The following is a 21,523-nucleotide window of genomic DNA, read 5'->3' as shown; positions in this document are numbered from 1 at the left end:
GATTCAACAACTAAAACATATCCATTTATTGCTCTATTAAGTTTTTACACTCCGCTAGGAAATAGTTGGATGGACATATTGCTTATATTATTAGCTTTTTAATTATATTATTGTATGTTTGGACTTTAGATTGGGTGATTCAAAACATTTATAAATTAAAATCTATGTTAACTAAAATTTACCCAATGACATAACTTTAAAAAGTGATTTTTTTAATAAATTAATATTTTTGTATGTTTTAAAATGTCTCTTTCAGAAATTTAATAACGTAAAAAAAGTATATTATATTTCGTAGAGAAAATTTTGATGACAAGCATTCTTCCTTCTTCTTCTTCCCATTCAGCTGATGCTAAAATGGAATCTTCAGATCGCAACTCCGAAACAACTTATCTATTTCATTTTCCATTTAAGCTGCCCTCTTCTCAGTTCTCAGACCACCGGAGTTTCACTTTCACCGGAAACTTCAACGGCGAATGCTTGGTAACTAACTGTATTCTGTGTATGTCGTCGCTTTTCGTGTTTGTGTATACATATATATTTATATTCTTGATGGAGATTGAATCTTCGGAAACGTGACTCGTTTTTTTTATCACATTGTTCCTTTAGGGTTTTTGTTGCGCTGAAATAGGGATTCTATGGCGACTACTGTAGTGGACGACGAGGAAGAGCTCCTATGGGCGGCGATTGAGCGACTTCCGACTTACGATCGGATGCGTAAGGGAATGCTCCGACAAGCGGTGGAGAATGGGAGAGTTGTTTACGATGAAGTGGATGTGAGGAGGATGGGTTTTGAGGAGAGGAAAGGATTGATGGAAAGAATGGTGAAGGTTGTTGAAGAAGATAACGAGGAATTTCTGAGATGGATTAGAGACAGAATGGATCGGTAAAAGCCCTAAAACCTAAAATGAAAGAGAAATGTTGAGTTCAGGGATTTGAAAATTTGATTTTGTTTGGGATTTTGATTGATTTGCAGAGTTGGGATTGAAATTCCAAAGATCGAAATTCGTTTTGAGAAATTGTCAGTTGAAGGAGATGTTTACGTCGGGAGTAGAGCTCACCCGAATTTGATCAACGTCGCACTCAACACTTTTGAGGTAATTGTTTTAATATATTTAGTTTATTAGTTACATTTGGCTATATCTACAAAAAAAAACAAAATTTATTTTAATCAATCAAATTTGTAGAAGTGTTTACAAATATTGAAAACATTACCATCTATTAAATCGAGATAGATTAATAGACGAGAACAATGATGATGGTAGCATATTATGATGTATTATTATTTTTGTAAAATTTTTTAATTTTTTTATTATATTTAAAAATATTTTTTATCAATATTTAATTAATTTTAATGTTTATAAAAAGTTATAGTAAATTAATAAAAATATTTATAATATAGTAAAATTTCAAAATTTATATTTAACCAGATGTAAAATTTAATTTATTTTATTATATTTAGAAGTAGAATAATTTATAATATATGTGATAGATTGACCGTTACATGTATCGAATACAAATGGTTATAAATATTTTTAATAATTTACGATAACTTTTTATAAACATTAAAATGTCAAAAATAAAAGAATACATTTACCATCAATATTTTATCTTATCAGTAAAATATTGTTAGTTTTTTAATTAATTACTTTTAGAAATAAATGATAATAATTTAATTAAGATGAGAATATTTATATGTTTTTATTTTAAGTGGTTAAACAATCAATTAAATTCCATAAAAAAAGCAAAAGAGACAAAATTCATAAATATTTAGGAAATTTTTCTATTTTTGACATTTTTTCTTAATATAACAATATAATGCAATTTACGACCACATTAATGTTCTCTTACATTTTATCATTTAATTAAGTACTTCATTTTTGTTTTTATATAGAATATTGGTGGATAAAAATTTATAATTATATTGCCTATCTTTACACAAATATTGATTATCCAAAATATATTTAATATCTATAATCTATACAATAATATATATTATCTAAAATACTCATACGAGCTATTTTAAAAAATAATAAATTTTACAAAATATTTACTGGCCCTTGACAAATTCTATTATAGATAGTCATTAACATACTATAGTGATGGAAGATTATCATTGATATAATCCAAAATTTTGCTATAACTGGATACAATTTTTTAAAATTAAAAAAATAGTTTATGAATTTTTTTTCTTCTCATTTTCTAAATTTGACTAGGAAAAATGGAAACAGTAGAAACATACGATCAAAAGTTTATTTTATTTTTTCAAAGACCAGATAGTTATATTGGATTTTTATAATATATATTTACTTTATATATCCTTGATATATTTAAAATTATTTCAAGTGGTATTGCGACTTAAAACAATTTCTCAAAATTTTATTGTTTGTATTTAATTATAATCTATAATTTAACTTGAATTGGCAAATAATTAATTAACCTCAATAAGCTACCTTTTTTTTTTCACATGACATGTGTTACATTTTACCACGAGGAAATAGAAATGAGACTTGACCTTTTGATAAAGAAGTCATTTATGCATTCATAGTAAAATCAAAATTAATATCATATTTAATATTAATCATTAGTATTTGTATTTTTGACTTTGATTCTTGAAATTAAAAAAAAGACCCTTTTAAACTCTTAAAAATAGAATGAAAATGAATCAATCCATATGAAAAAAACATTAAAAAAATGAACAAAAATCGGAAAAGAATCTTCTTTCATCAGTAAATAGTTTGTATGATTTGTGCAATTCTTCAAATTAGTCGAAAGACTGTGTTTACTAAATTAGAGAATAAAATAAGATTATTTGGTCATTACAATACCATACAATTGTTCAAATAATTAAAATAACATTTGATCGATCTGAACATAGTTAGAATAATAATAAAAGCTTATATATATTGATCGTGAGTTTCAAATTCACATATTGAATTTGAAATCCAATTATATCGTGTTGTCTTGTTTGTTTATTTAAGTACAACAATTGTTGAAATGGAAATTGTACCTTTAGTCTTAAAGAAGAAGTGTGCCAATTACCATTATAATAAAGTTGTATTAAATTTCAATCGCTTTCTTAATCAATTAAAATATCGTTTTTCAACGCTCTACCAACGGTCCAACATACCCATCTACCCCAAACTATCATACATTTAATTTTCATGTTTCTTATTTTTACTTTGAATGGTTTAAAAACAGAGCTGTCTAGGGTTGACGGGGTTGACTCCATCCAAGAAGAAAAATATTCAGATACTTAAAGATATTAATGGAATAATAAAACCTTCAAGGTACATTATAATATTAATTGTGCACAACTATACCATTGGCTTATTTGTAGAATCAAATATGAATATACGTTTCTTTTCTTTTTATCTAGGCTCAGCCACAATTTTATTTATCAATTGTTGGGGAAGGATTTGAGAGCTTCCCAATCTCTCCACACTTCTATGTTGAGAATTCTTTACCAAAATCATTCAAGAAAAAGATACATTTGCCCTACTATATTTAAATAGGCAAACACTAAGCAGAATAAGTGAATATTTGGCCTCACTTAAATAAACACATTCCTAAGGCCCACGCAATAGAAAACTACCAACTAACTCTCAATCATTCTTTCTTCTTTCTCTATTCTTATCTCTAGGGACATACATCTTTACTATGGCCTATGTGGGTCTATCATTATACTATCTATTTAAAGCCTATTTTGATCTTTAAATTTTGAAATTGATTATATTAGTCTTCATAGGCTTTGGTTTGGTTCATGAACTCCTACAAAATATAATAGTGATTGAAGTTAATTTTGTATTAAATTATTGAATGAAAAATTGACTAAGACCGCTTTTGTTAATTTGGACAACAAGCACTATTTCAACTTTAACGGTCTATAAGTGTGATAAATTTGATAACTGATTTCAAAATGTTTTGAAAATTTGAAAATTTGGAATGTACGAGTCTTAGAGACCTAGGGTTTCTCCTCTCAAATCCTCTCCGCAACTTCTTCCATCTCAGATCCGAATCTATAGCCGGCCCCGAAGCTCCGTCGCCGGCCTTCCGAAGCTCATTGAACAGCTTTCCCTTTCGATATCGGTGTGCGAGGTCAAGGCTCAACTTCGCAGTTACAGCGTGGCGTCCAACAGAGCTCGAGGAACTATTCAGTACTGCTCCAGAAAGGGTTTTGCCTTTCGCGCTACTCCTCAAGGTGAGGGGACCGGAGCAGCGCGGAACTGGGCGTCGGATCTGAGCGTCGTTGAATCTGAGGGGAACTGAGCGTTGTCGAACGGATCGGCGGATCTGAGTAACACGATCTGGGAGTCTTCAAACGGAACGAGTCGGGTACGGGTCGTCTGGTTAGAGTTCGTGAAGATTAAGGGGGCGACGGCTAGGCAATGTCTTCCTACGACTAACAAAAGCCAGCCAACGAACCGCCCACCGAAATCCGACCTCCGTTGCGCCGCTCGACTCACCGGACGACGATCACCACGCTGCACCGCAACTCTTCAGGCCGATTTGAAGGGTCAACCGGCCTTGATCGGCGTTGCTCTCTCCGATTTCTTCCACGGATTTCGTCGTCAGTCGAGCCGTTCAACACCTAACCATCTTTCGCCGTCATCCCGCTAGCCGAATCTTCAGTAGCTTCGTTCTTTTCTGGCTATCTCACACGGTATCTAAGATTTGGGGTTGAGATCTTGACCCATTGGAACTGACTTCTCCTGCCGCTGACGAACCCCATCATCTTCAATTTCTGAGATGCTGTTACTTTAGTAGATTCCAGTATTTTTGTTTGCCAACTTTTGGTTTTCCTTTTGTGCACATTAGATAATGTTGAGCGATGGATGATTTGGGGCTTTTATTTGTCTCCCATGATGTATGGACAAAACGCCATTGGCATCAATGAGTTCCTAGATGATAGATGGAGCAAGGTAAATCTCAACTCAACAATGATTTGGATAAATTGAAAACTAATATTAAATTTAGTCATTTGTTATTTTTTTCATCATAAAAGCATATTTTGCCTAATGCAGAAAAATAAAGACAGTAGAATTAATGAACCTACAGTTGGGAAAGTGCTTCTTGCCAGTAAAAAACTGCAACATACATAGTAAAAAACTGCAACATACATAGCACACTACTATACATATTATGCAGCATATTTGAGAATAAAAATGGTTTTGAAGAATATGGAGATATGGATATTGTGTGGTTCAAACTTATAATACTTACAATCGCTTTCCTATAGAGATTTGAAACACCTAAAGTATGTTGTTTCGTTTCAGCGGTGCTTCTTTCGACAAATTTTCAAGTTCGTTGGCAAGGCTGACTACTTGGCATTATGTCATGGATTCATCGAGGTGAGTTTCCAATTTCCAACTATCTACTGATCATAAACCAGTTATTTGTTCCTTTTATGATGGTGCTCTTTATCTTTAGGTTAACCTTGCTCGAGGATGTAAATTTGATGTTAAAAAACATATTAAAAGGTATTTAAAAGATGGCTTCAAAATAATTGTGGGAGTGAGGTAATATATAGTTTACTATACTCTTCTCTTCAAAATAAGGTTAGCCTTCCTTCTGCCTAGTTTTTATATAACTTTCTATAAACATTTCTCATATCTTATAAATGTTTACTTTGCTATTATATCTTTGATTGTTGTTTTTTTTTTATGGAAGTCACCAAGTCGTTCTTTGCATTAAATTGTAGATAATTGGATGTGAAGCTAAGAAATAGGAGAGTAAAGGTACTTATAAGACTACAGACGATATATTGGAAGAGGAAAAAGACAAATTAGGGTTGATAGTTATTTACTTCACGACGAAGATTAGAAAGGATAAGATAATATTTTATGAAGAGTACAATATTGGTTGAAGAGTTGCTAAATTGGAAAAATATTAAGAATATAAGAATAAGGATTGGCTTAATGTATGGGATGAGACTGCAAGTTTTTTATGAAAGATACCAAACCGTTCTTTTCATTAAATTGTAGATAATATGACGTGAAACTAAGAAATAGGAGAGTAAAGGTATATATAGGACTCATGGACGATATATTGAAAGAGGAAAAAGACAAATTAGTCGTTGATAGTTATCCATTTCACGATGAAGATATAGATAAGTAAGGATAAGAGAATTTTGGATTAAAGTATGCGCTTTTATTTATGCTATTTGATGTCAGTGGTCCAGCCATTATTTGAATTAAAAAGAATTATTTAGTAGAAGAGTTTAGAATATTTGCAAATTACAAGGTACAAACGATAAAGTAATTTTGGCAAAAAGTTGAAGGAATTTTGGTTTAAGGTTGGAGAATGGACTTGGACATTTGGATTTAAGGGGGCTAGCCAAACTTTGGTATACAAAGTACAATATTGGTTGGAGAGTTCATAAGTTGGTAAAATTAGGTTTGAAGTATGAGATTGGAATACAACTTTTTGAATGAAAGGCAACATGTCATTGTTTGGATGAAGGTGGTGATTGTTGGATGGGAAGTGAATAAAATTGACTTTTAAGTAATTGTGTTTGGAACATAATATGTTAGAGATTATATTTTGAAAATGGGAAAACAAAAATTTGTTGGTAGTTATTTATTTCATGATGAAGGCAAATAAATAAAGATGAGGAAATTTTGGATTAAAGAATGTGATTTGACTTCAACTTTTTGATTAAAGAGGATCAATCGTTAATGTTCGATTGAAGAGTTCGAAAAATAAACAAATTTAGAGACACTGAAGATTAGAGAAATTTGATTTGAGGTTGGAGATACTTCAAAGATTTGGATTAAAGGTTTGAAGGTCGAAGAGTATAAAATTTGGTTGATGAGTTCGAAAATTGAACAAATTACGAGTCGCTTCAAATAATTTGGTTTAAGGTTGGAGATTGGACTTCAATATTTGAATTCAAGGGACCTAATCAATATTTGGATTACAACAAAGTACAAAATTGGTTGAAGAGCTCATAAATTGGAAAAATTATGGGGGCGTTTGGGGCGAGAAGTGACTTATAATAGTATGGATTTTATAATAGTCTGCATTTGTGGGGAGTAGAGTGGAGTATTTAAGCTCACTCCACGTTTGGGGCATGAATTAAGCAAAAGGGGGATTAGTGCTATTTTACCCCTTATTTTGTGTTCCATTCCTTGCCGCCCACTGTCTCATTCCTTCGATTGAGTGCATCTTAGGACAATTGAAAAATTTTTGTTTTTCTCGTGGTCGAACTCGGGCGAGATTGACCTCGAGATTCTTTCCAAAATTATAAAACTATTTGACGGAAATTTCTTGGTCTCTCTTGGGCCTATTTCGGGCCTACTTTTGCTCGAGATCATACTACATTTCCTTATGTTCTTTAGCTCGGGGCTATATCTCAGGGCCAACTTTGGCCCGAAATCGTACTACATTACTTCATCTTCTTTAGCTCGGGGCTTCGGCTTGAGATAGTCACGAGCTAAAGAACATATGATAATGTAGTATGATCCTGGGTCTAAGTTGTCTCGAGCTAAAGAACGTCGACTAATTAGTATGATCTCGGTCTAAGGTTGCCAGAGATGTCTTTGCAGGGAGATCGAGAAATTTTCTTCAAAGAGTTATTTAAATTTGGGAAGATATTTTGGGGTTGATCTCGGTCGAGATCGACTATGAGAAAACAAAATTAATGGTGGTCTCGAGTTACACCCGGTTGAGAGAGTGGAACAGTGTGTGACGAGGAGTAAAATAACCCTAATCCCCCTTTTGCTTGATCTATGCCCCAAACGTGGAGTGGGCTTAAATACTCCACTCTACTCCCCTCAAGTCCACCCCAAACACGTCCTAAGAGATACGAGATACACAAGATTATAAATTGTTGGTTTAACGTATGAGATGGGACTACAACTTATTGATTAAGGTTGAACGTTAATGAACAAATTAAGAGACTAAAGATTAGAGAAATTTGATTTATGGTTGGAAATTGGAGTTCAAAGATTTGGATTAAGGTTGGAGGTTGAAGAGTATAAATTTGGTTGAAGAGTTTGGAAATGAACTAATAAGTGCGAGGAGTTGATAAATTGGAAAAATATTAATAATACAAGAATAAAGATTGATTTAAAGTATGGGATGGGACTACAAGTTTTTAATGGAGGACACCAAGTCGTACTTTGCATTAAATTGTAATGAAGCTAAGGAATGGGAGAGTAAGGCTCATGGACGATATATTGAAAGAGAAAAATTACAAATTAGTTGTTGAAAGTTATCTATTTTAGGACGAAGATAAGAAAGGAGAAGAGAATTTTGGATTAATGTATGTGATTGGATTTCAGCTTTTTTTTTATGAAAGTTGGACGTTTGAAGAGTTCAAGAAATGAACAAATTAAGAGACTAAATACTAGAGAAATTTGATTTAAGGATGGAAATTGGACTTCAAGATTTTGATTAAGGTTTGAGGTTGAAGAATTTTGAAATGAATAAATTAAGAGTCACTTAAAGATAAGTTGGTTTGAGGTTGAGGTGTACAAAATTGTTTGAAGAGTTGATAAATTGAAAAAAGATTAATAGTACAATAATAGGGAATTGTTTAAAGTATGAGATCGAGACTACATGTTTTTTTATGGAAGTCCTCGTGATGTTCTTTGCAATTAAATTGTAGCTTATTGGATGTGAAGCTTAGAAATATTTGTATGACTCATGGACTTTATATTGAAAGAGGAAATGACAAATTAGTTGTTGATAGTTCTCTATTTCACGATGACGATAAGAAATGAGAAGAGAATTATGGTTAAAAGCATTTGATTGGACTTTAACTTTTTTTTTTTTATCAATGTGGGACGTTGAAGAGTTAAAAAATGAACAAATTTAGAGAGACTAAAGATTTGAGAAATTTAATTTAAGTGTGGAGATTGGACTTCCAAATTTTGAACAAATTTAGAGACTAAAGATTTGAGAAATTTAATTTAAGTGTGGATATTGGACTTCCAGATTTGGATTAAGGTTTGAGGTTGAAGAGTATAAATTTGAGTGAGGAATTTGGAAATGAACAAATTAAGAGTCACTTAAGATAACTCGATCTATGGGTGAAAAGTTCAAAATTGGTTGAAGATATGAGAAATTTGAAATAATTTAGAGTACAAAAATAGATAATAGTTTAAGGTATGAGATGGGACTACAAGTTTTTTACGGAAGTCCCAAAGCTGTTCTTTGCATTAAATTGTAGATTATTGGTAGTGAAGCTAAGAAATGGGAGAGTGAAGGTACTTATATGACCCATAGACGATATATTGAATGATGAAAATGACAAATTAGTTTGTTGATAGTTATCTATTTCACGATAAAGACGAAGATAAGAAAGGATAAGAGAATTGTGGATAAAAGTATTTGATTTGAAGAGTTCAAGAAATGAACAAATTAAGAGACTAAATACTAGAGAAATTTGATTTAAGGATGGAAATTGTTCTTCAAGATTTGGTTTAAGGTTTGAGGTTGAAGAGTTTGGAAATGAACAAATTAAGAGTCACTTAAGATAACTCGATCTAAGGTTGAAAAGTTCAAAATTGGTTGAAGATAAGTGAAATTGGAAAAAATTTAGAGTACAAGAATAGAGATTGGTTTAAAGTATGAGATGGGACTACAAGTTTTTAATGGAAGACACCAAGTCGTACTTTGCATTCAATTGTAACAAAGCTAAGCAATGGGAGAGTAAGGCTCATGGACGATATATTGGAAGAGAAAAATTACAAATTAGTTGTTGAAAGTTATCTATTTTAGGATGAAGATAAGAAAGGAGAAGAGAATTTTGGATTGAAGTATGTGATTGGATTTCAACTTTTTTTTTTTTATTAAGGTTGGACGTTTGAAGAGTTCAAGAAATGAACAAATTAAGAGACTAAATATTAGAGAAATTTGATTTAAAGATGGAAATTAGACTTCAAGATTTGGATTAAGGTTTGAGGTTGAAGAGTTTGGAAATGAATAAATTAAGAGTCACTTGAGATAAGTTGGTTTGAGGTTGAGGTGTACAAAATTGTTTGAAGAGTTGATAAGTTGAAAAAATATTAATAGTACAAGAATAGAGAATGGTTTGAAGTACGAGATGAGACTACATGTTTTTTTATGGAAGTCCTCAAGTTGTTTTTTGCAAGGAATGTGAGAGTAAGGCTCATGGACGATGTATTGGAAGAGAAAAATTACAAATTAGTTGTTGAAAGTTATCTATTTTAGGATGAAGATAAGAAAGGAGAAGAGAATTTTGGATTAAAGTATGTGATTGGATTTCAACTTTTTTTTTATTAAGGTTGGACGTTTGAAGAGTTCAAGAAATGAACAAATTAAGAGACTAAATATTAGAGAAATTTGATTTAAAGATGGAAATTGGACTTCAAGATTTGGATTAAGGTTTGAGGTTGAAGAGTTTGGAAATGAATAAATTAAGAGTCACTTGAGATAAGTTGGTTTGAGGTTGAGGTGTACAAAATTGTTTGAAGAGTTGATAAGATGAAAAAATATTAATAGTACAAGAATAGAGAATGGTTTAAAGTACGAGATGAGACTACATGTTTTTTTATGGAAGTCCTCAAGTTGTATTTTGCAATTAAATTGTAGCTTATTGGATGTGAAGCTTAGAAATTGGAGAGTGAAGATACTTATATGACTCATGGACTTTATATTGAAAGAGAGAAGGACAAATTAGTTGTTGACAGTTCTCTATTTCACGATGAGGATAAGAAATGATAAGAGAATTGTGGTTAAAAGCATTTGATTGGACTTCAACTTTTTTTTCTTTTATCAAGTTTGGACGTTGAAGAGTTAAAAAATGAACAAATTTAGAGAGACTAAAGAGTAGAGAAATTTGATTTAAGTGTGGAGATTGGACTTCAAGATTTGGATTAAGGTTTGAGGTTGAAGAGTATAAATTTGGTTCAAGAGTTTGAAAATGAACAAATTAAGAGTCACTTGAGATAACTCGATAATGTTGAAAAGTTCAAAATTGGTTGAAGATATGAGAAATTGGAAAAAATTTAGATTACAAAAATAGCTAATGGTTTAAAGTATGAGATGGGACTACAGGTTTTGTATGGAAGTCCCCAAGCTGTTCTTTGCATTAAATTGTAGATTATGGGTAGTGAAGCTAAGAAATGGGAGAGTGAAGGTACTTATATGACTCATGGACGATATATTGAAAGAGGAAAACGACAAATTAGTTTGTTGATAGTTATCTATTTCACGATAAAGACGAAGATAAGAAAGGACAAGAGAATTGTTGATAGTTATCTATTTCACTTACATTGAACCATGTCAACTATTATGTGAATATGCCCACTGTAAGTTAACTGAAGTTTGTAAACTTTTTTGCAAAGGTGTTATAAACAATGGAAACTACTTGATCACTACATATCAATGACATCCAAATCAGGAAATGAAGATGCATGGGATTGAAGAAAACCGTCTTCAACTTCTACGAGATGTTTGTGGAGCTTTTCAGCCAGGTATATTAACAGCACTTGTTGGTGTCAGTGGTGCTGGGAAAACTACTCTTATGGATGTTTCAGCTGGGAGAAAGACCACTGGTTACATTGAAGGAAGTACATACATCTCTGGTTATCCAAAAAAGCAATTGACCTATGCTAGAGTAAGTGGTTATTGTGAACAAACTGACATTCATTCGCCTTATATCACCGTCTACGAATCTCTCTTGTTTTCTGCTTGGCTTCGCCTTTCCTCCAGTGTGGATATTAAGACAAGAAAGGTATTTTTCATCTTCTTACCATTAAAACTAGAAACTGCTATTTAGCTTCACGCATCCAAGTTTCAGTGGATGAAAAACATGTTAAACTTTTCGATGACTAGTTTTTACTGACTTAGATGTTTGTAGAAGAAGTTATGGAGTTGATAGAACTTTCTACAATAAGAAATGCCATAGTAGGGCTTCCGGGAGTAGATGGTCTTTCAATCGAACAAAGGAAGAGGTTGGCAATAGCCGTGGAGTTAGTTGCTAATCCTTCCATCATCTTCATGGACGAACCAACTTCGGGTTTGGATGCTAGATCTGCTGCTATTGTTATGCGTACTGTGAGAAACACAGTCGATACAGGAAGAACTGTTGTATGCACAATTCATCAGCCAAGTATAGACATCTTTGAAGCTTTTGATGAGGTATGAATTCAATCTTTACATTGTCGTGTTTAGATTCCTCAATTTTTGTTTTCTTCCATTGCTTAATTTGTTTTTTTATTATGCTTAATGTAGTTACTGCTGCTGCAACGTGGTGGGCAAATGATTTATGCTGGACCTCTCGGTCAGTGATCCTGTAATGTTGATGTAGCTCCTATTTTCTACTTGGCTCCGCCTTTCCTCCAATGTTGATACCAAAACAAGAAAGGTATTTCCCACTAGAAACGCTTGCTGCTTTATGCTTCCAGTTAATGCAGAATATGGTTGAAGTTTTATTGAATAGCTATTCTACATTGATGTAGCTCCTATTTTCTACTTGGCTCCGCCTTTCCTCCAATGTTGATACCAAAACAAGAAAGGTATTTCCCACTAGAAACGCTTGCTGCTTTATGCTTCCAGTTAATGCAGAATATGGTTGAAGTTTTATTGAATAGCTATTCTACATTGATGTAGCTCCTATTTTCTACTTGGCTCCGCCTTTCCTCCAATGTTGATACCAAAACAAGAAAGGTATTTCCCACTAGAAACGCTTGCTGCTTTATGCTTCCAGTTAATGCAGAATATGGTTGAAGTTTTATTGAATAGCTATTCTACATTGATGTAGCTCCTATTTTCTACTTGGCTCCGCCTTTCCTCCAATGTTGATACCAAAACAAGAAAGGTATTTCCCACTAGAAACGCTTGCTGCTTTATGCTTCCAGTTAATGCAGAATATGGTTGAAGTTTTATTGAATAGCTATTCTACATTGATGTAGCTCCTATTTTCTACTTGGCTCCGCCTTTCCTCCAATGTTGATACCAAAACAAGAAAGGTATTTCCCACTAGAAACGCTTGCTGCTTTATGCTTCCAGTTAATGCAGAATATGGTTGAAGTTTTATTGAATAGCTATTCTACATTGATGTAGCTCCTATTTTCTACTTGGCTCCGCCTTTCCTCCAATGTTGATACCAAAACAAGAAAGGTATTTCCCACTAGAAACGCTTGCTGCTTTATGCTTCCAGTTAATGCAGAATATGGTTGAAGTTTTATTGAATAGCTATTCTACATTGATGTAGCTCCTATTTTCTACTTGGCTCCGCCTTTCCTCCAATGTTGATACCAAAACAAGAAAGGTATTTCCCACTAGAAACGCTTGCTGCTTTATGCTTCCAGTTAATGCAGAATATGGTTGAAGTTTTATTGAATAGCTATTCTACATTGATGTAGCTCCTATTTTCTACTTGGCTCCGCCTTTCCTCCAACGTTGATACCAAAACAAGAAAGGTATTTCCCACTAGAAACGCTTGCTGCTTTATGCTTCCAGTTAATGCAGAATATGGTTGAAGTTTTATTGAATAGCTATTCTACATTGATGTAGCTCCTATTTTCTACTTGGCTCCGCCTTTCCTCCAATGTTGATACCAAAACAAGAAAGGTATTTCCCACTAGAAACGCTTGCTGCTTTATGCTTCCAGTTAATGCAGAATATGGTTGAAGTTTTATTGAATAGCTATTCTACATTGATGTAGCTCCTATTTTCTACTTGGCTCCGCCTTTCCTCCAATGTTGATACCAAAACAAGAAAGGTATTTCCCACTAGAAACGCTTGCTGCTTTATGCTTCCAGTTAATGCAGAATATGGTTGAAGTTTTATTGAATAGCTATTCTACATTGATGTAGCTCCTATTTTCTACTTGGCTCCGCCTTTCCTCCAATGTTGATACCAAAACAAGAAAGGTATTTCCCACTAGAAACGCTTGCTGCTTTATGCTTCCAGTTAATGCAGAATATGGTTGAAGTTTTATTGAATAGCTATTCTACATTGATGTAGCTCCTATTTTCTACTTGGCTCCGCCTTTCCTCCAATGTTGATACCAAAACAAGAAAGGTATTTCCCACTAGAAACGCTTGCTGCTTTATGCTTCCAGTTAATGCAGAATATGGTTGAAGTTTTATTGAATAGCTATTCTACATTGATGTAGCTCCTATTTTCTACTTGGCTCCGCCTTTCCTCCAATGTTGATACCAAAACAAGAAAGGTATTTCCCACTAGAAACGCTTGCTGCTTTATGCTTCCAGTTAATGCAGAATATGGTTGAAGTTTTATTGAATAGCTATTCTACATTGATGTAGCTCCTATTTTCTACTTGGCTCCGCCTTTCCTCCAATGTTGATACCAAAACAAGAAAGGTATTTCCCACTAGAAACGCTTGCTGCTTTATGCTTCCAGTTAATGCAGAATATGGTTGAAGTTTTATTGAATAGCTATTCTACATTGATGTAGCTCCTATTTTCTACTTGGCTCCGCCTTTCCTCCAATGTTGATACCAAAACAAGAAAGGTATTTCCCACTAGAAACGCTTGCTGCTTTATGCTTCCAGTTAATGCAGAATATGGTTGAAGTTTTATTGAATAGCTATTCTACATTGATGTAGCTCCTATTTTCTACTTGGCTCCGCCTTTCCTCCAATGTTGATACCAAAACAAGAAAGGTATTTCCCACTAGAAACGCTTGCTGCTTTATGCTTCCAGTTAATGCAGAATATGGTTGAAGTTTTATTGAATAGCTATTCTACATTGATGTAGCTCCTATTTTCTACTTGGCTCCGCCTTTCCTCCAATGTTGATACCAAAACAAGAAAGGTATTTCCCACTAGAAACGCTTGCTGCTTTATGCTTCCAGTTAATGCAGAATATGGTTGAAGTTTTATTGAATAGCTATTCTACATTGATGTAGCTCCTATTTTCTACTTGGCTCCGCCTTTCCTCCAATGTTGATACCAAAACAAGAAAGGTATTTCCCACTAGAAACGCTTGCTGCTTTATGCTTCCAGTTAATGCAGAATATGGTTGAAGTTTTATTGAATAGCTATTCTACATTGATGTAGCTCCTATTTTCTACTTGGCTCCGCCTTTCCTCCAATGTTGATACCAAAACAAGAAAGGTATTTCCCACTAGAAACGCTTGCTGCTTTATGCTTCCAGTTAATGCAGAATATGGTTGAAGTTTTATTGAATAGCTATTCTACATTGATGTAGCTCCTATTTTCTACTTGGCTCCGCCTTTCCTCCAATGTTGATACCAAAACAAGAAAGGTATTTCCCACTAGAAACGCTTGCTGCTTTATGCTTCCAGTTAATGCAGAATATGGTTGAAGTTTTATTGAATAGCTATTCTACATTGATGTAGCTCCTATTTTCTACTTGGCTCCGCCTTTCCTCCAATGTTGATACCAAAACAAGAAAGGTATTTCCCACTAGAAACGCTTGCTGCTTTATGCTTCCAGTTAATGCAGAATATGGTTGAAGTTTTATTGAATAGCTATTCTACATTGATGTAGCTCCTATTTTCTACTTGGCTCCGCCTTTCCTCCAATGTTGATACCAAAACAAGAAAGGTATTTCCCACTAGAAACGCTTGCTGCTTTATGCTTCCAGTTAATGCAGAATATGGTTGAAGTTTTATTGAATAGCTATTCTACATTGATGTAGCTCCTATTTTCTACTTGGCTCCGCCTTTCCTCCAATGTTGATACCAAAACAAGAAAGGTATTTCCCACTAGAAACGCTTGCTGCTTTATGCTTCCAGTTAATGCAGAATATGGTTGAAGTTTTATTGAATAGCTATTCTACATTGATGTAGCTCCTATTTTCTACTTGGCTCCGCCTTTCCTCCAATGTTGATACCAAAACAAGAAAGGTATTTCCCACTAGAAACGCTTGCTGCTTTATGCTTCCAGTTAATGCAGAATATGGTTGAAGTTTTATTGAATAGCTATTCTACATTGATGTAGCTCCTATTTTCTACTTGGCTCCGCCTTTCCTCCAATGTTGATACCAAAACAAGAAAGGTATTTCCCACTAGAAACGCTTGCTGCTTTATGCTTCCAGTTAATGCAGAATATGGTTGAAGTTTTATTGAATAGCTATTCTACATTGATGTAGCTCCTATTTTCTACTTGGCTCCGCCTTTCCTCCAATGTTGATACCAAAACAAGAAAGGTATTTCCCACTAGAAACGCTTGCTGCTTTATGCTTCCAGTTAATGCAGAATATGGTTGAAGTTTTATTGAATAGCTATTCTACATTGATGTAGCTCCTATTTTCTACTTGGCTCCGCCTTTCCTCCAATGTTGATACCAAAACAAGAAAGGTATTTCCCACTAGAAACGCTTGCTGCTTTATGCTTCCAGTTAATGCAGAATATGGTTGAAGTTTTATTGAATAGCTATTCTACATTGATGTAGCTCCTATTTTCTACTTGGCTCCGCCTTTCCTCCAATGTTGATACCAAAACAAGAAAGGTATTTCCCACTAGAAACGCTTGCTGCTTTATGCTTCCAGTTAATGCAGAATATGGTTGAAGTTTTATTGAATAGCTATTCTACATTGATGTAGCTCCTATTTTCTACTTGGCTCCGCCTTTCCTCCAATGTTGATACCAAAACAAGAAAGGTATTTCCCACTAGAAACGCTTGCTGCTTTATGCTTCCAGTTAATGCAGAATATGGTTGAAGTTTTATTGAATAGCTATTCTACATTGATGTAGCTCCTATTTTCTACTTGGCTCCGCCTTTCCTCCAATGTTGATACCAAAACAAGAAAGGTATTTCCCACTAGAAACGCTTGCTGCTTTATGCTTCCAGTTAATGCAGAATATGGTTGAAGTTTTATTGAATAGCTATTCTACATTGATGTAGCTCCTATTTTCTACTTGGCTCCGCCTTTCCTCCAATGTTGATACCAAAACAAGAAAGGTATTTCCCACTAGAAACGCTTGCTGCTTTATGCTTCCAGTTAATGCAGAATATGGTTGAAGTTTTATTGAATAGCTATTCTACATTGATGTAGCTCCTATTTTCTACTTGGCTCCGCCTTTCCTCCAATGTTGATACCAAAACAAGAAAGGTATTTCCCACTAGAAACGCTTGCTGCTTTATGCTTCCAGTTAATGCAGAATATGGTTGAAGTTTTATTGAATAGCTATTCTACATTGATGTAGCTCCTATTTTCTACTTGGCTCCGCCTTTCCTCCAATGTTGATACCAAAACAAGAAAGGTATTTCCCACTAGAAACGCTTGCTGCTTTATGCTTCCAGTTAATGCAGAATATGGTTGAAGTTTTATTGAATAGCTATTCTACATTGATGTAGCTCCTATTTTCTACTTGGCTCCGCCTTTCCTCCAATGTTGATACCAAAACAAGAAAGGTATTTCCCACTAGAAACGCTTGCTGCTTTATGCTTCCAGTTAATGCAGAATCATGGTTGAAGTTTTATTGAATAGCTATTCTACATTGATGTAGCTCCTCATTTTCTACTTGGGCTCCGCCTTTCCTCCCAATGTTGATACCAAAACACAGAAAGGTATTTCCCACTAGAAACGCTTGCTGCTTTATGCTTCCAGTTAATGCAGAATATGGTTGAAGTTTTATTGAATAGCTATTCTACATTGATGTAGCTCCTATTTTCTACTTGGCTCCGCCTTTCCTCCAATGTTGATACCAAAACAAGAAAGGTATTTCCCACTAGAAACGCTTGCTGCTTTATGCTTCCAGTTAATGCAGAATATGGTTGAAGTTTTATTGAATAGCTATTCTACATTGATGTAGCTCCTATTTTCTACTTGGCTCCGCCTTTCCTCCAATGTTGATACCAAAACAAGAAAGGTATTTCCCACTAGAAACGCTTGCTGCTTTATGCTTCCAGTTAATGCAGAATATGGTTGAAGTTTTATTGAATAGCTATTCTACATTGATGTAGCTCCTATTTTCTACTTGGCTCCGCCTTTCCTCCAATGTTGATACCAAAACAAGAAAGGTATTTCCCACTAGAAACGCTTGCTGCTTTATGCTTCCAGTTAATGCAGAATATGGTTGAAGTTTTATTGAATAGCTATTCTACATTGATGTAGCTCCTATTTTCTACTTGGCTCCGCCTTTCCTCCAATGTTGATACCAAAACAAGAAAGGTATTTCCCACTAGAAACGCTTGCTGCTTTATGCTTCCAGTTAATGCAGAATATGGTTGAAGTTTTATTGAATAGCTATTCTACATTGATGTAGCTCCTATTTTCTACTTGGCTCCGCCTTTCCTCCAATGTTGATACCAAAACAAGAAAGGTATTTCCCACTAGAAACGCTTGCTGCTTTATGCTTCCAGTTAATGCAGAATATGGTTGAAGTTTTATTGAATAGCTATTCTACATTGATGTAGCTCCTATTTTCTACTTGGCTCCGCCTTTCCTCCAATGTTGATACCAAAACAAGAAAGGTATTTCCCACTAGAAACGCTTGCTGCTTTATGCTTCCAGTTAATGCAGAATATGGTTGAAGTTTTATTGAATAGCTATTCTACATTGATGTAGCTCCTATTTTCTACTTGGCTCCGCCTTTCCTCCAATGTTGATACCAAAACAAGAAAGGTATTTCCCACTAGAAACGCTTGCTGCTTTATGCTTCCAGTTAATGCAGAATATGGTTGAAGTTTTATTGAATAGCTATTCTACATTGATGTAGCTCCTATTTTCTACTTGGCTCCGCCTTTCCTCCAATGTTGATACCAAAACAAGAAAGGTATTTCCCACTAGAAACGCTTGCTGCTTTATGCTTCCAGTTAATGCAGAATATGGTTGAAGTTTTATTGAATAGCTATTCTACATTGATGTAGCTCCTATTTTCTACTTGGCTCCGCCTTTCCTCCAATGTTGATACCAAAACAAGAAAGGTATTTCCCACTAGAAACGCTTGCTGCTTTATGCTTCCAGTTAATGCAGAATATGGTTGAAGTTTTATTGAATAGCTATTCTACATTGATGTAGCTCCTATTTTCTACTTGGCTCCGCCTTTCCTCCAATGTTGATACCAAAACAAGAAAGGTATTTCCCACTAGAAACGCTTGCTGCTTTATGCTTCCAGTTAATGCAGAATATGGTTGAAGTTTTATTGAATAGCTATTCTACATTGATGTAGCTCCTATTTTCTACTTGGCTCCGCCTTTCCTCCAATGTTGATACCAAAACAAGAAAGGTATTTCCCACTAGAAACGCTTGCTGCTTTATGCTTCCAGTTAATGCAGAATATGGTTGAAGTTTTATTGAATAGCTATTCTACATTGATGTAGCTCCTATTTTCTACTTGGCTCCGCCTTTCCTCCAATGTTGATACCAAAACAAGAAAGGTATTTCCCACTAGAAACGCTTGCTGCTTTATGCTTCCAGTTAATGCAGAATATGGTTGAAGTTTTATTGAATAGCTATTCTACATTGATGTAGCTCCTATTTTCTACTTGGCTCCGCCTTTCCTCCAATGTTGATACCAAAACAAGAAAGGTATTTCCCACTAGAAACGCTTGCTGCTTTATGCTTCCAGTTAATGCAGAATATGGTTGAAGTTTTATTGAATAGCTATTCTACATTGATGTAGCTCCTATTTTCTACTTGGCTCCGCCTTTCCTCCAATGTTTGATACCAAAACAAGAAAGGTATTTCCCACTAGAAACGCTTGCTGCTTTATGCTTCCAGTTAATGCAGAATATGGTTGAAGTTTTATTGAATAGCTATTCTACATTGATGTAGCTCCTATTTTCTACTTGGCTCCGCCTTTCCTCCAATGTTGATACCAAAAACAAGAAAGGTATTTCCCACTAGAAACGCTTGCTGCTTTATGCTTCCAGTTAATGCAGAATATGGTTGAAGTTTTATTGAATAGCTATTCTACATTGATGTAGCTCCTATTTTCTACTTGGCTCCGCCTTTCCTCCAATGTTGATACCAAAACAAGAAAAGGTATTTCCCACTAGAAACGCTTGCTGCTTTATGCTTCCAGTTAATGCAGAATATGGTTGAAGTTTTATTGAATAGCTATTCTACATTGATGTAGCTCCTATTTTCTACTTGGCTCCGCCTTTCCTCCAATGTTGATACCAAAACAAGAAAGGTATTTCCCACTAGAAACGCTTGCTGCTTTATGCTTCCAGTTAATGCAGAATATGGTTGAAGTTTTATTGAATAGCTATTCTACATTGATGTAGCTCCTATTTTCTACTTGGCTCCGCCTTTCCTCCAATGTTGATACCAAAACAAGAAAGGTATTTCCCACTAGAAACGCTTGCTGCTTTATGCTTCCAGTTAATGCAGAATATGGTTGAAGTTTTATTGAATAGCTATTCTACATTGATGTAGCTCCTATTTTCTACTTGGCTCCGCCTTTCCTCCAATGTTGATACCAAAACAAGAAAGGTATTTCCCACTAGAAACGCTTGCTGCTTTATGCTTCCAGTTAATGCAGAATATGGTTGAAGTTTTATTGAATAGCTATTCTACATTGATGTAGCTCCTATTTTCTACTTGGCTCCGCCTTTCCTCCAACGTTGATACCAAAACAAGAAAGGTATTTCCCACTAGAAACGCTTGCTGCTTTATGCTTCCAGTTAATGCAGAATATGGTTGAAGTTTTATTGAATAGCTATTCTACATTGATGTTGATGTTTGTGGAAGAAGTTATGGAACTAATAGAACTAGATAAATTGAGAGATGCTTTAGTGGGGCTACCAGGAATTGATGGTCTTTCAACAGAACAAAGGAAGAGATTGACAATAGCAGTGGAGTTGGTTGCTAATCCGTCGACTATCTTCATGGACGAACCAACTTCTGGTATTGATGCTAGATCTGCTGCCAATTTGTTATGCGTACGTCGCTGAAATATATCAATAGTTTGCATTATGAATTCTCTTGGAACTAATAAGGTGAGAAAAAAAAAAAAAAAAAAGGAGAAAATTGATGATCTTTTTTCCACTCTTAAGTTTTTTTGGATGGAGAAATTGGTACTTAACCTTTCTGTTTAAGAAATTTTTTGAAATTTTTTCTCTTCTCTTCTCTTATTTTCCACACACAGACATGAAGCGAAGTTCTCCCTTTATCAAAGCTGGATTATTTCTTCACCTTCTTTTTTCAAGTTTTCATCTTTGGATGTAAGGTGAAGGTTCCTAACCTCCAAACTGAACCGTTTTGTCGCTCCAGATGCATCAACTCTTACAGCTATGATGTTTTATTATGATTTTATCACTTGCAGTTTAAAATAAACTAAAATATAATAATAAAAAATGAGTTAGTAAACAAGATCCTGAATATAAAGAGATCATCATCAAGTAGAATTAACTAATGTGACACAGACGACTCTTTCAACACTTGCATCACATATTTCTCACCTCAACATAAGAGCTCATACTGTAAATTGTGTGGGAAAAATTGACGATTACATTAATGAAAAACATGAAATTGCATGTGCATAGTAAAAAACTGCAACATACATTAACACACTACTATACATATTATGCAGCATATTTGAGAATAAAAATGGTTTTGAAGAATATGGAGATATGGATATTGTGTGGTTCAAAACTTATTAAATACTTACA

At 34.3% G+C, this 21,523-nt stretch overlaps 5 protein-coding genes across 11 annotated transcripts; all 5 read left to right on the top strand.

Moving 5' to 3' along the window:
* Positions 1–182: 182 nt before the first annotated feature.
* Positions 183–1,276, top strand: LOC101203765 (pleiotropic drug resistance protein 2). The gene is made up of 3 exons (XM_004151480.3): positions 183–480; positions 607–883; positions 974–1,276. The coding sequence occupies exons 2-3, from the start codon at positions 636–638 to the stop codon at positions 1,122–1,124; spliced, it is 399 nt and encodes a 132-aa protein (XP_004151528.2). The 5' UTR covers positions 183–480; positions 607–635; the 3' UTR covers positions 1,125–1,276.
* A 2,558-nt stretch (positions 1,277–3,834) lies between these two features.
* LOC116402576 (MLO-like protein 9) lies at positions 3,835–5,555 on the top strand. The gene is made up of 3 exons (XM_031882087.1): positions 3,835–4,919; positions 5,274–5,348; positions 5,428–5,555. The coding sequence occupies exons 1-3, from the start codon at positions 4,833–4,835 to the stop codon at positions 5,518–5,520; spliced, it is 255 nt and encodes an 84-aa protein (XP_031737947.1). The 5' UTR covers positions 3,835–4,832; the 3' UTR covers positions 5,521–5,555.
* Positions 5,556–11,967: 6,412 nt separating this feature from the next.
* On the top strand, positions 11,968–16,102 carry LOC116402574. Of its 6 annotated transcripts, none has more exons than XR_004215020.1 (27): positions 11,968–12,108; positions 12,202–12,334; positions 12,429–12,485; positions 12,580–12,636; positions 12,731–12,787; positions 12,882–12,938; positions 13,033–13,089; positions 13,184–13,240; positions 13,335–13,391; positions 13,486–13,542; positions 13,637–13,693; positions 13,788–13,844; positions 13,939–13,995; positions 14,090–14,146; positions 14,241–14,297; positions 14,392–14,448; positions 14,543–14,599; positions 14,694–14,750; positions 14,845–14,901; positions 14,996–15,052; positions 15,147–15,203; positions 15,298–15,354; positions 15,449–15,505; positions 15,600–15,656; positions 15,751–15,807; positions 15,883–15,958; positions 16,053–16,088. XR_004215020.1 is itself a non-coding variant. In XM_031882082.1 (27 exons), the coding sequence occupies exons 2-27, from the start codon at positions 12,312–12,314 to the stop codon at positions 16,050–16,052; spliced, it is 1,410 nt and encodes a 469-aa protein (XP_031737942.1). In that variant the 5' UTR covers positions 11,968–12,108; positions 12,202–12,311; the 3' UTR covers positions 16,053–16,102. The 6 variants fall into 6 exon arrangements, 3 of the variants coding, with proteins under 3 accessions (XP_031737942.1, XP_031737943.1, XP_031737944.1); XM_031882082.1 differs by having other exon boundaries at positions 15,902–15,958; positions 16,034–16,102; XR_004215021.1 differs by lacking the exons at positions 15,883–15,958; positions 16,053–16,088 and having other exon boundaries at positions 15,581–15,656; positions 15,751–15,786.
* A 1,466-nt stretch (positions 16,103–17,568) lies between these two features.
* On the top strand, positions 17,569–19,891 carry LOC116402575. Of its 2 annotated transcripts, XM_031882085.1 has the most exons (16): positions 17,569–17,624; positions 17,700–17,775; positions 17,870–17,926; positions 18,021–18,077; positions 18,172–18,228; positions 18,323–18,379; positions 18,474–18,530; positions 18,625–18,681; positions 18,776–18,832; positions 18,927–18,983; positions 19,078–19,134; positions 19,229–19,285; positions 19,380–19,436; positions 19,531–19,588; positions 19,683–19,740; positions 19,835–19,891. In XM_031882085.1, exons 2-16 carry the CDS (start codon positions 17,753–17,755, stop codon positions 19,873–19,875), a joined length of 807 nt encoding a protein of 268 aa, XP_031737945.1. In that variant the 5' UTR covers positions 17,569–17,624; positions 17,700–17,752; the 3' UTR covers positions 19,876–19,891. The 2 variants fall into 2 exon arrangements, with proteins under 2 accessions (XP_031737945.1, XP_031737946.1); XM_031882086.1 differs by lacking the exons at positions 17,569–17,624; positions 17,700–17,775 and having other exon boundaries at positions 17,871–17,926; positions 18,002–18,077.
* Positions 19,892–19,965: 74 nt separating this feature from the next.
* On the top strand, positions 19,966–20,806 carry LOC116402466 (ABC transporter G family member 42-like). Its single transcript, XM_031881724.1, has 5 exons — positions 19,966–20,043; positions 20,138–20,194; positions 20,289–20,345; positions 20,440–20,496; positions 20,572–20,806. The coding sequence occupies exons 1-5, from the start codon at positions 20,021–20,023 to the stop codon at positions 20,804–20,806; spliced, it is 429 nt and encodes a 142-aa protein (XP_031737584.1). The 5' UTR covers positions 19,966–20,020.
* The last annotated feature ends 717 nt before the right edge of the window (positions 20,807–21,523 follow it).

The sequence above is a fragment of the Cucumis sativus genome, chromosome 3 (genome assembly GCF_000004075.3).
Source record: "Cucumis sativus cultivar 9930 chromosome 3, Cucumber_9930_V3, whole genome shotgun sequence".
Taxonomy (NCBI): domain Eukaryota; kingdom Viridiplantae; phylum Streptophyta; class Magnoliopsida; order Cucurbitales; family Cucurbitaceae; genus Cucumis; species Cucumis sativus.
This window is presented reverse-complemented; position numbering and strand designations above follow the sequence as displayed.

Coding starts and splice junctions, on each gene's coding strand:
- LOC101203765 (XM_004151480.3), top strand. CDS start 636: ATGGCGACTACTGTAGTGGACGACGAGGAAGAGCTCCTATGGGCGGCG. Junction 884..973: donor ATTAGAGACAGAATGGATCG/GTAAAAGCCCTA, acceptor ATTGATTTGCAG/AGTTGGGATTGAAATTCCAA.
- LOC116402576 (XM_031882087.1), top strand. CDS start 4,833: ATGATTTGGGGCTTTTATTTGTCTCCCATGATGTATGGACAAAACGCC. Junction 4,920..5,273: donor TAGATGATAGATGGAGCAAG/GTAAATCTCAAC, acceptor GTTTCGTTTCAG/CGGTGCTTCTTTCGACAAAT. Junction 5,349..5,427: donor TATGTCATGGATTCATCGAG/GTGAGTTTCCAA, acceptor CTTTATCTTTAG/GTTAACCTTGCTCGAGGATG.
- LOC116402574 (XM_031882082.1), top strand. CDS start 12,312: ATGTTGATACCAAAACAAGAAAG. Junction 13,543..13,636: donor TTGATACCAAAACAAGAAAG/GTATTTCCCACT, acceptor ACATTGATGTAG/CTCCTATTTTCTACTTGGCT. Junction 15,355..15,448: donor TTGATACCAAAACAAGAAAG/GTATTTCCCACT, acceptor ACATTGATGTAG/CTCCTATTTTCTACTTGGCT.
- LOC116402575 (XM_031882085.1), top strand. CDS start 17,753: ATGTTGATACCAAAACAAGAAAG. Junction 18,833..18,926: donor TTGATACCAAAACAAGAAAG/GTATTTCCCACT, acceptor ACATTGATGTAG/CTCCTATTTTCTACTTGGCT. Junction 19,437..19,530: donor TTGATACCAAAACAAGAAAG/GTATTTCCCACT, acceptor ACATTGATGTAG/CTCCTATTTTCTACTTGGCT.
- LOC116402466 (XM_031881724.1), top strand. CDS start 20,021: ATGTTGATACCAAAACAAGAAAG. Junction 20,044..20,137: donor TTGATACCAAAACAAGAAAG/GTATTTCCCACT, acceptor ACATTGATGTAG/CTCCTATTTTCTACTTGGCT. Junction 20,195..20,288: donor TTGATACCAAAACAAGAAAG/GTATTTCCCACT, acceptor ACATTGATGTAG/CTCCTATTTTCTACTTGGCT.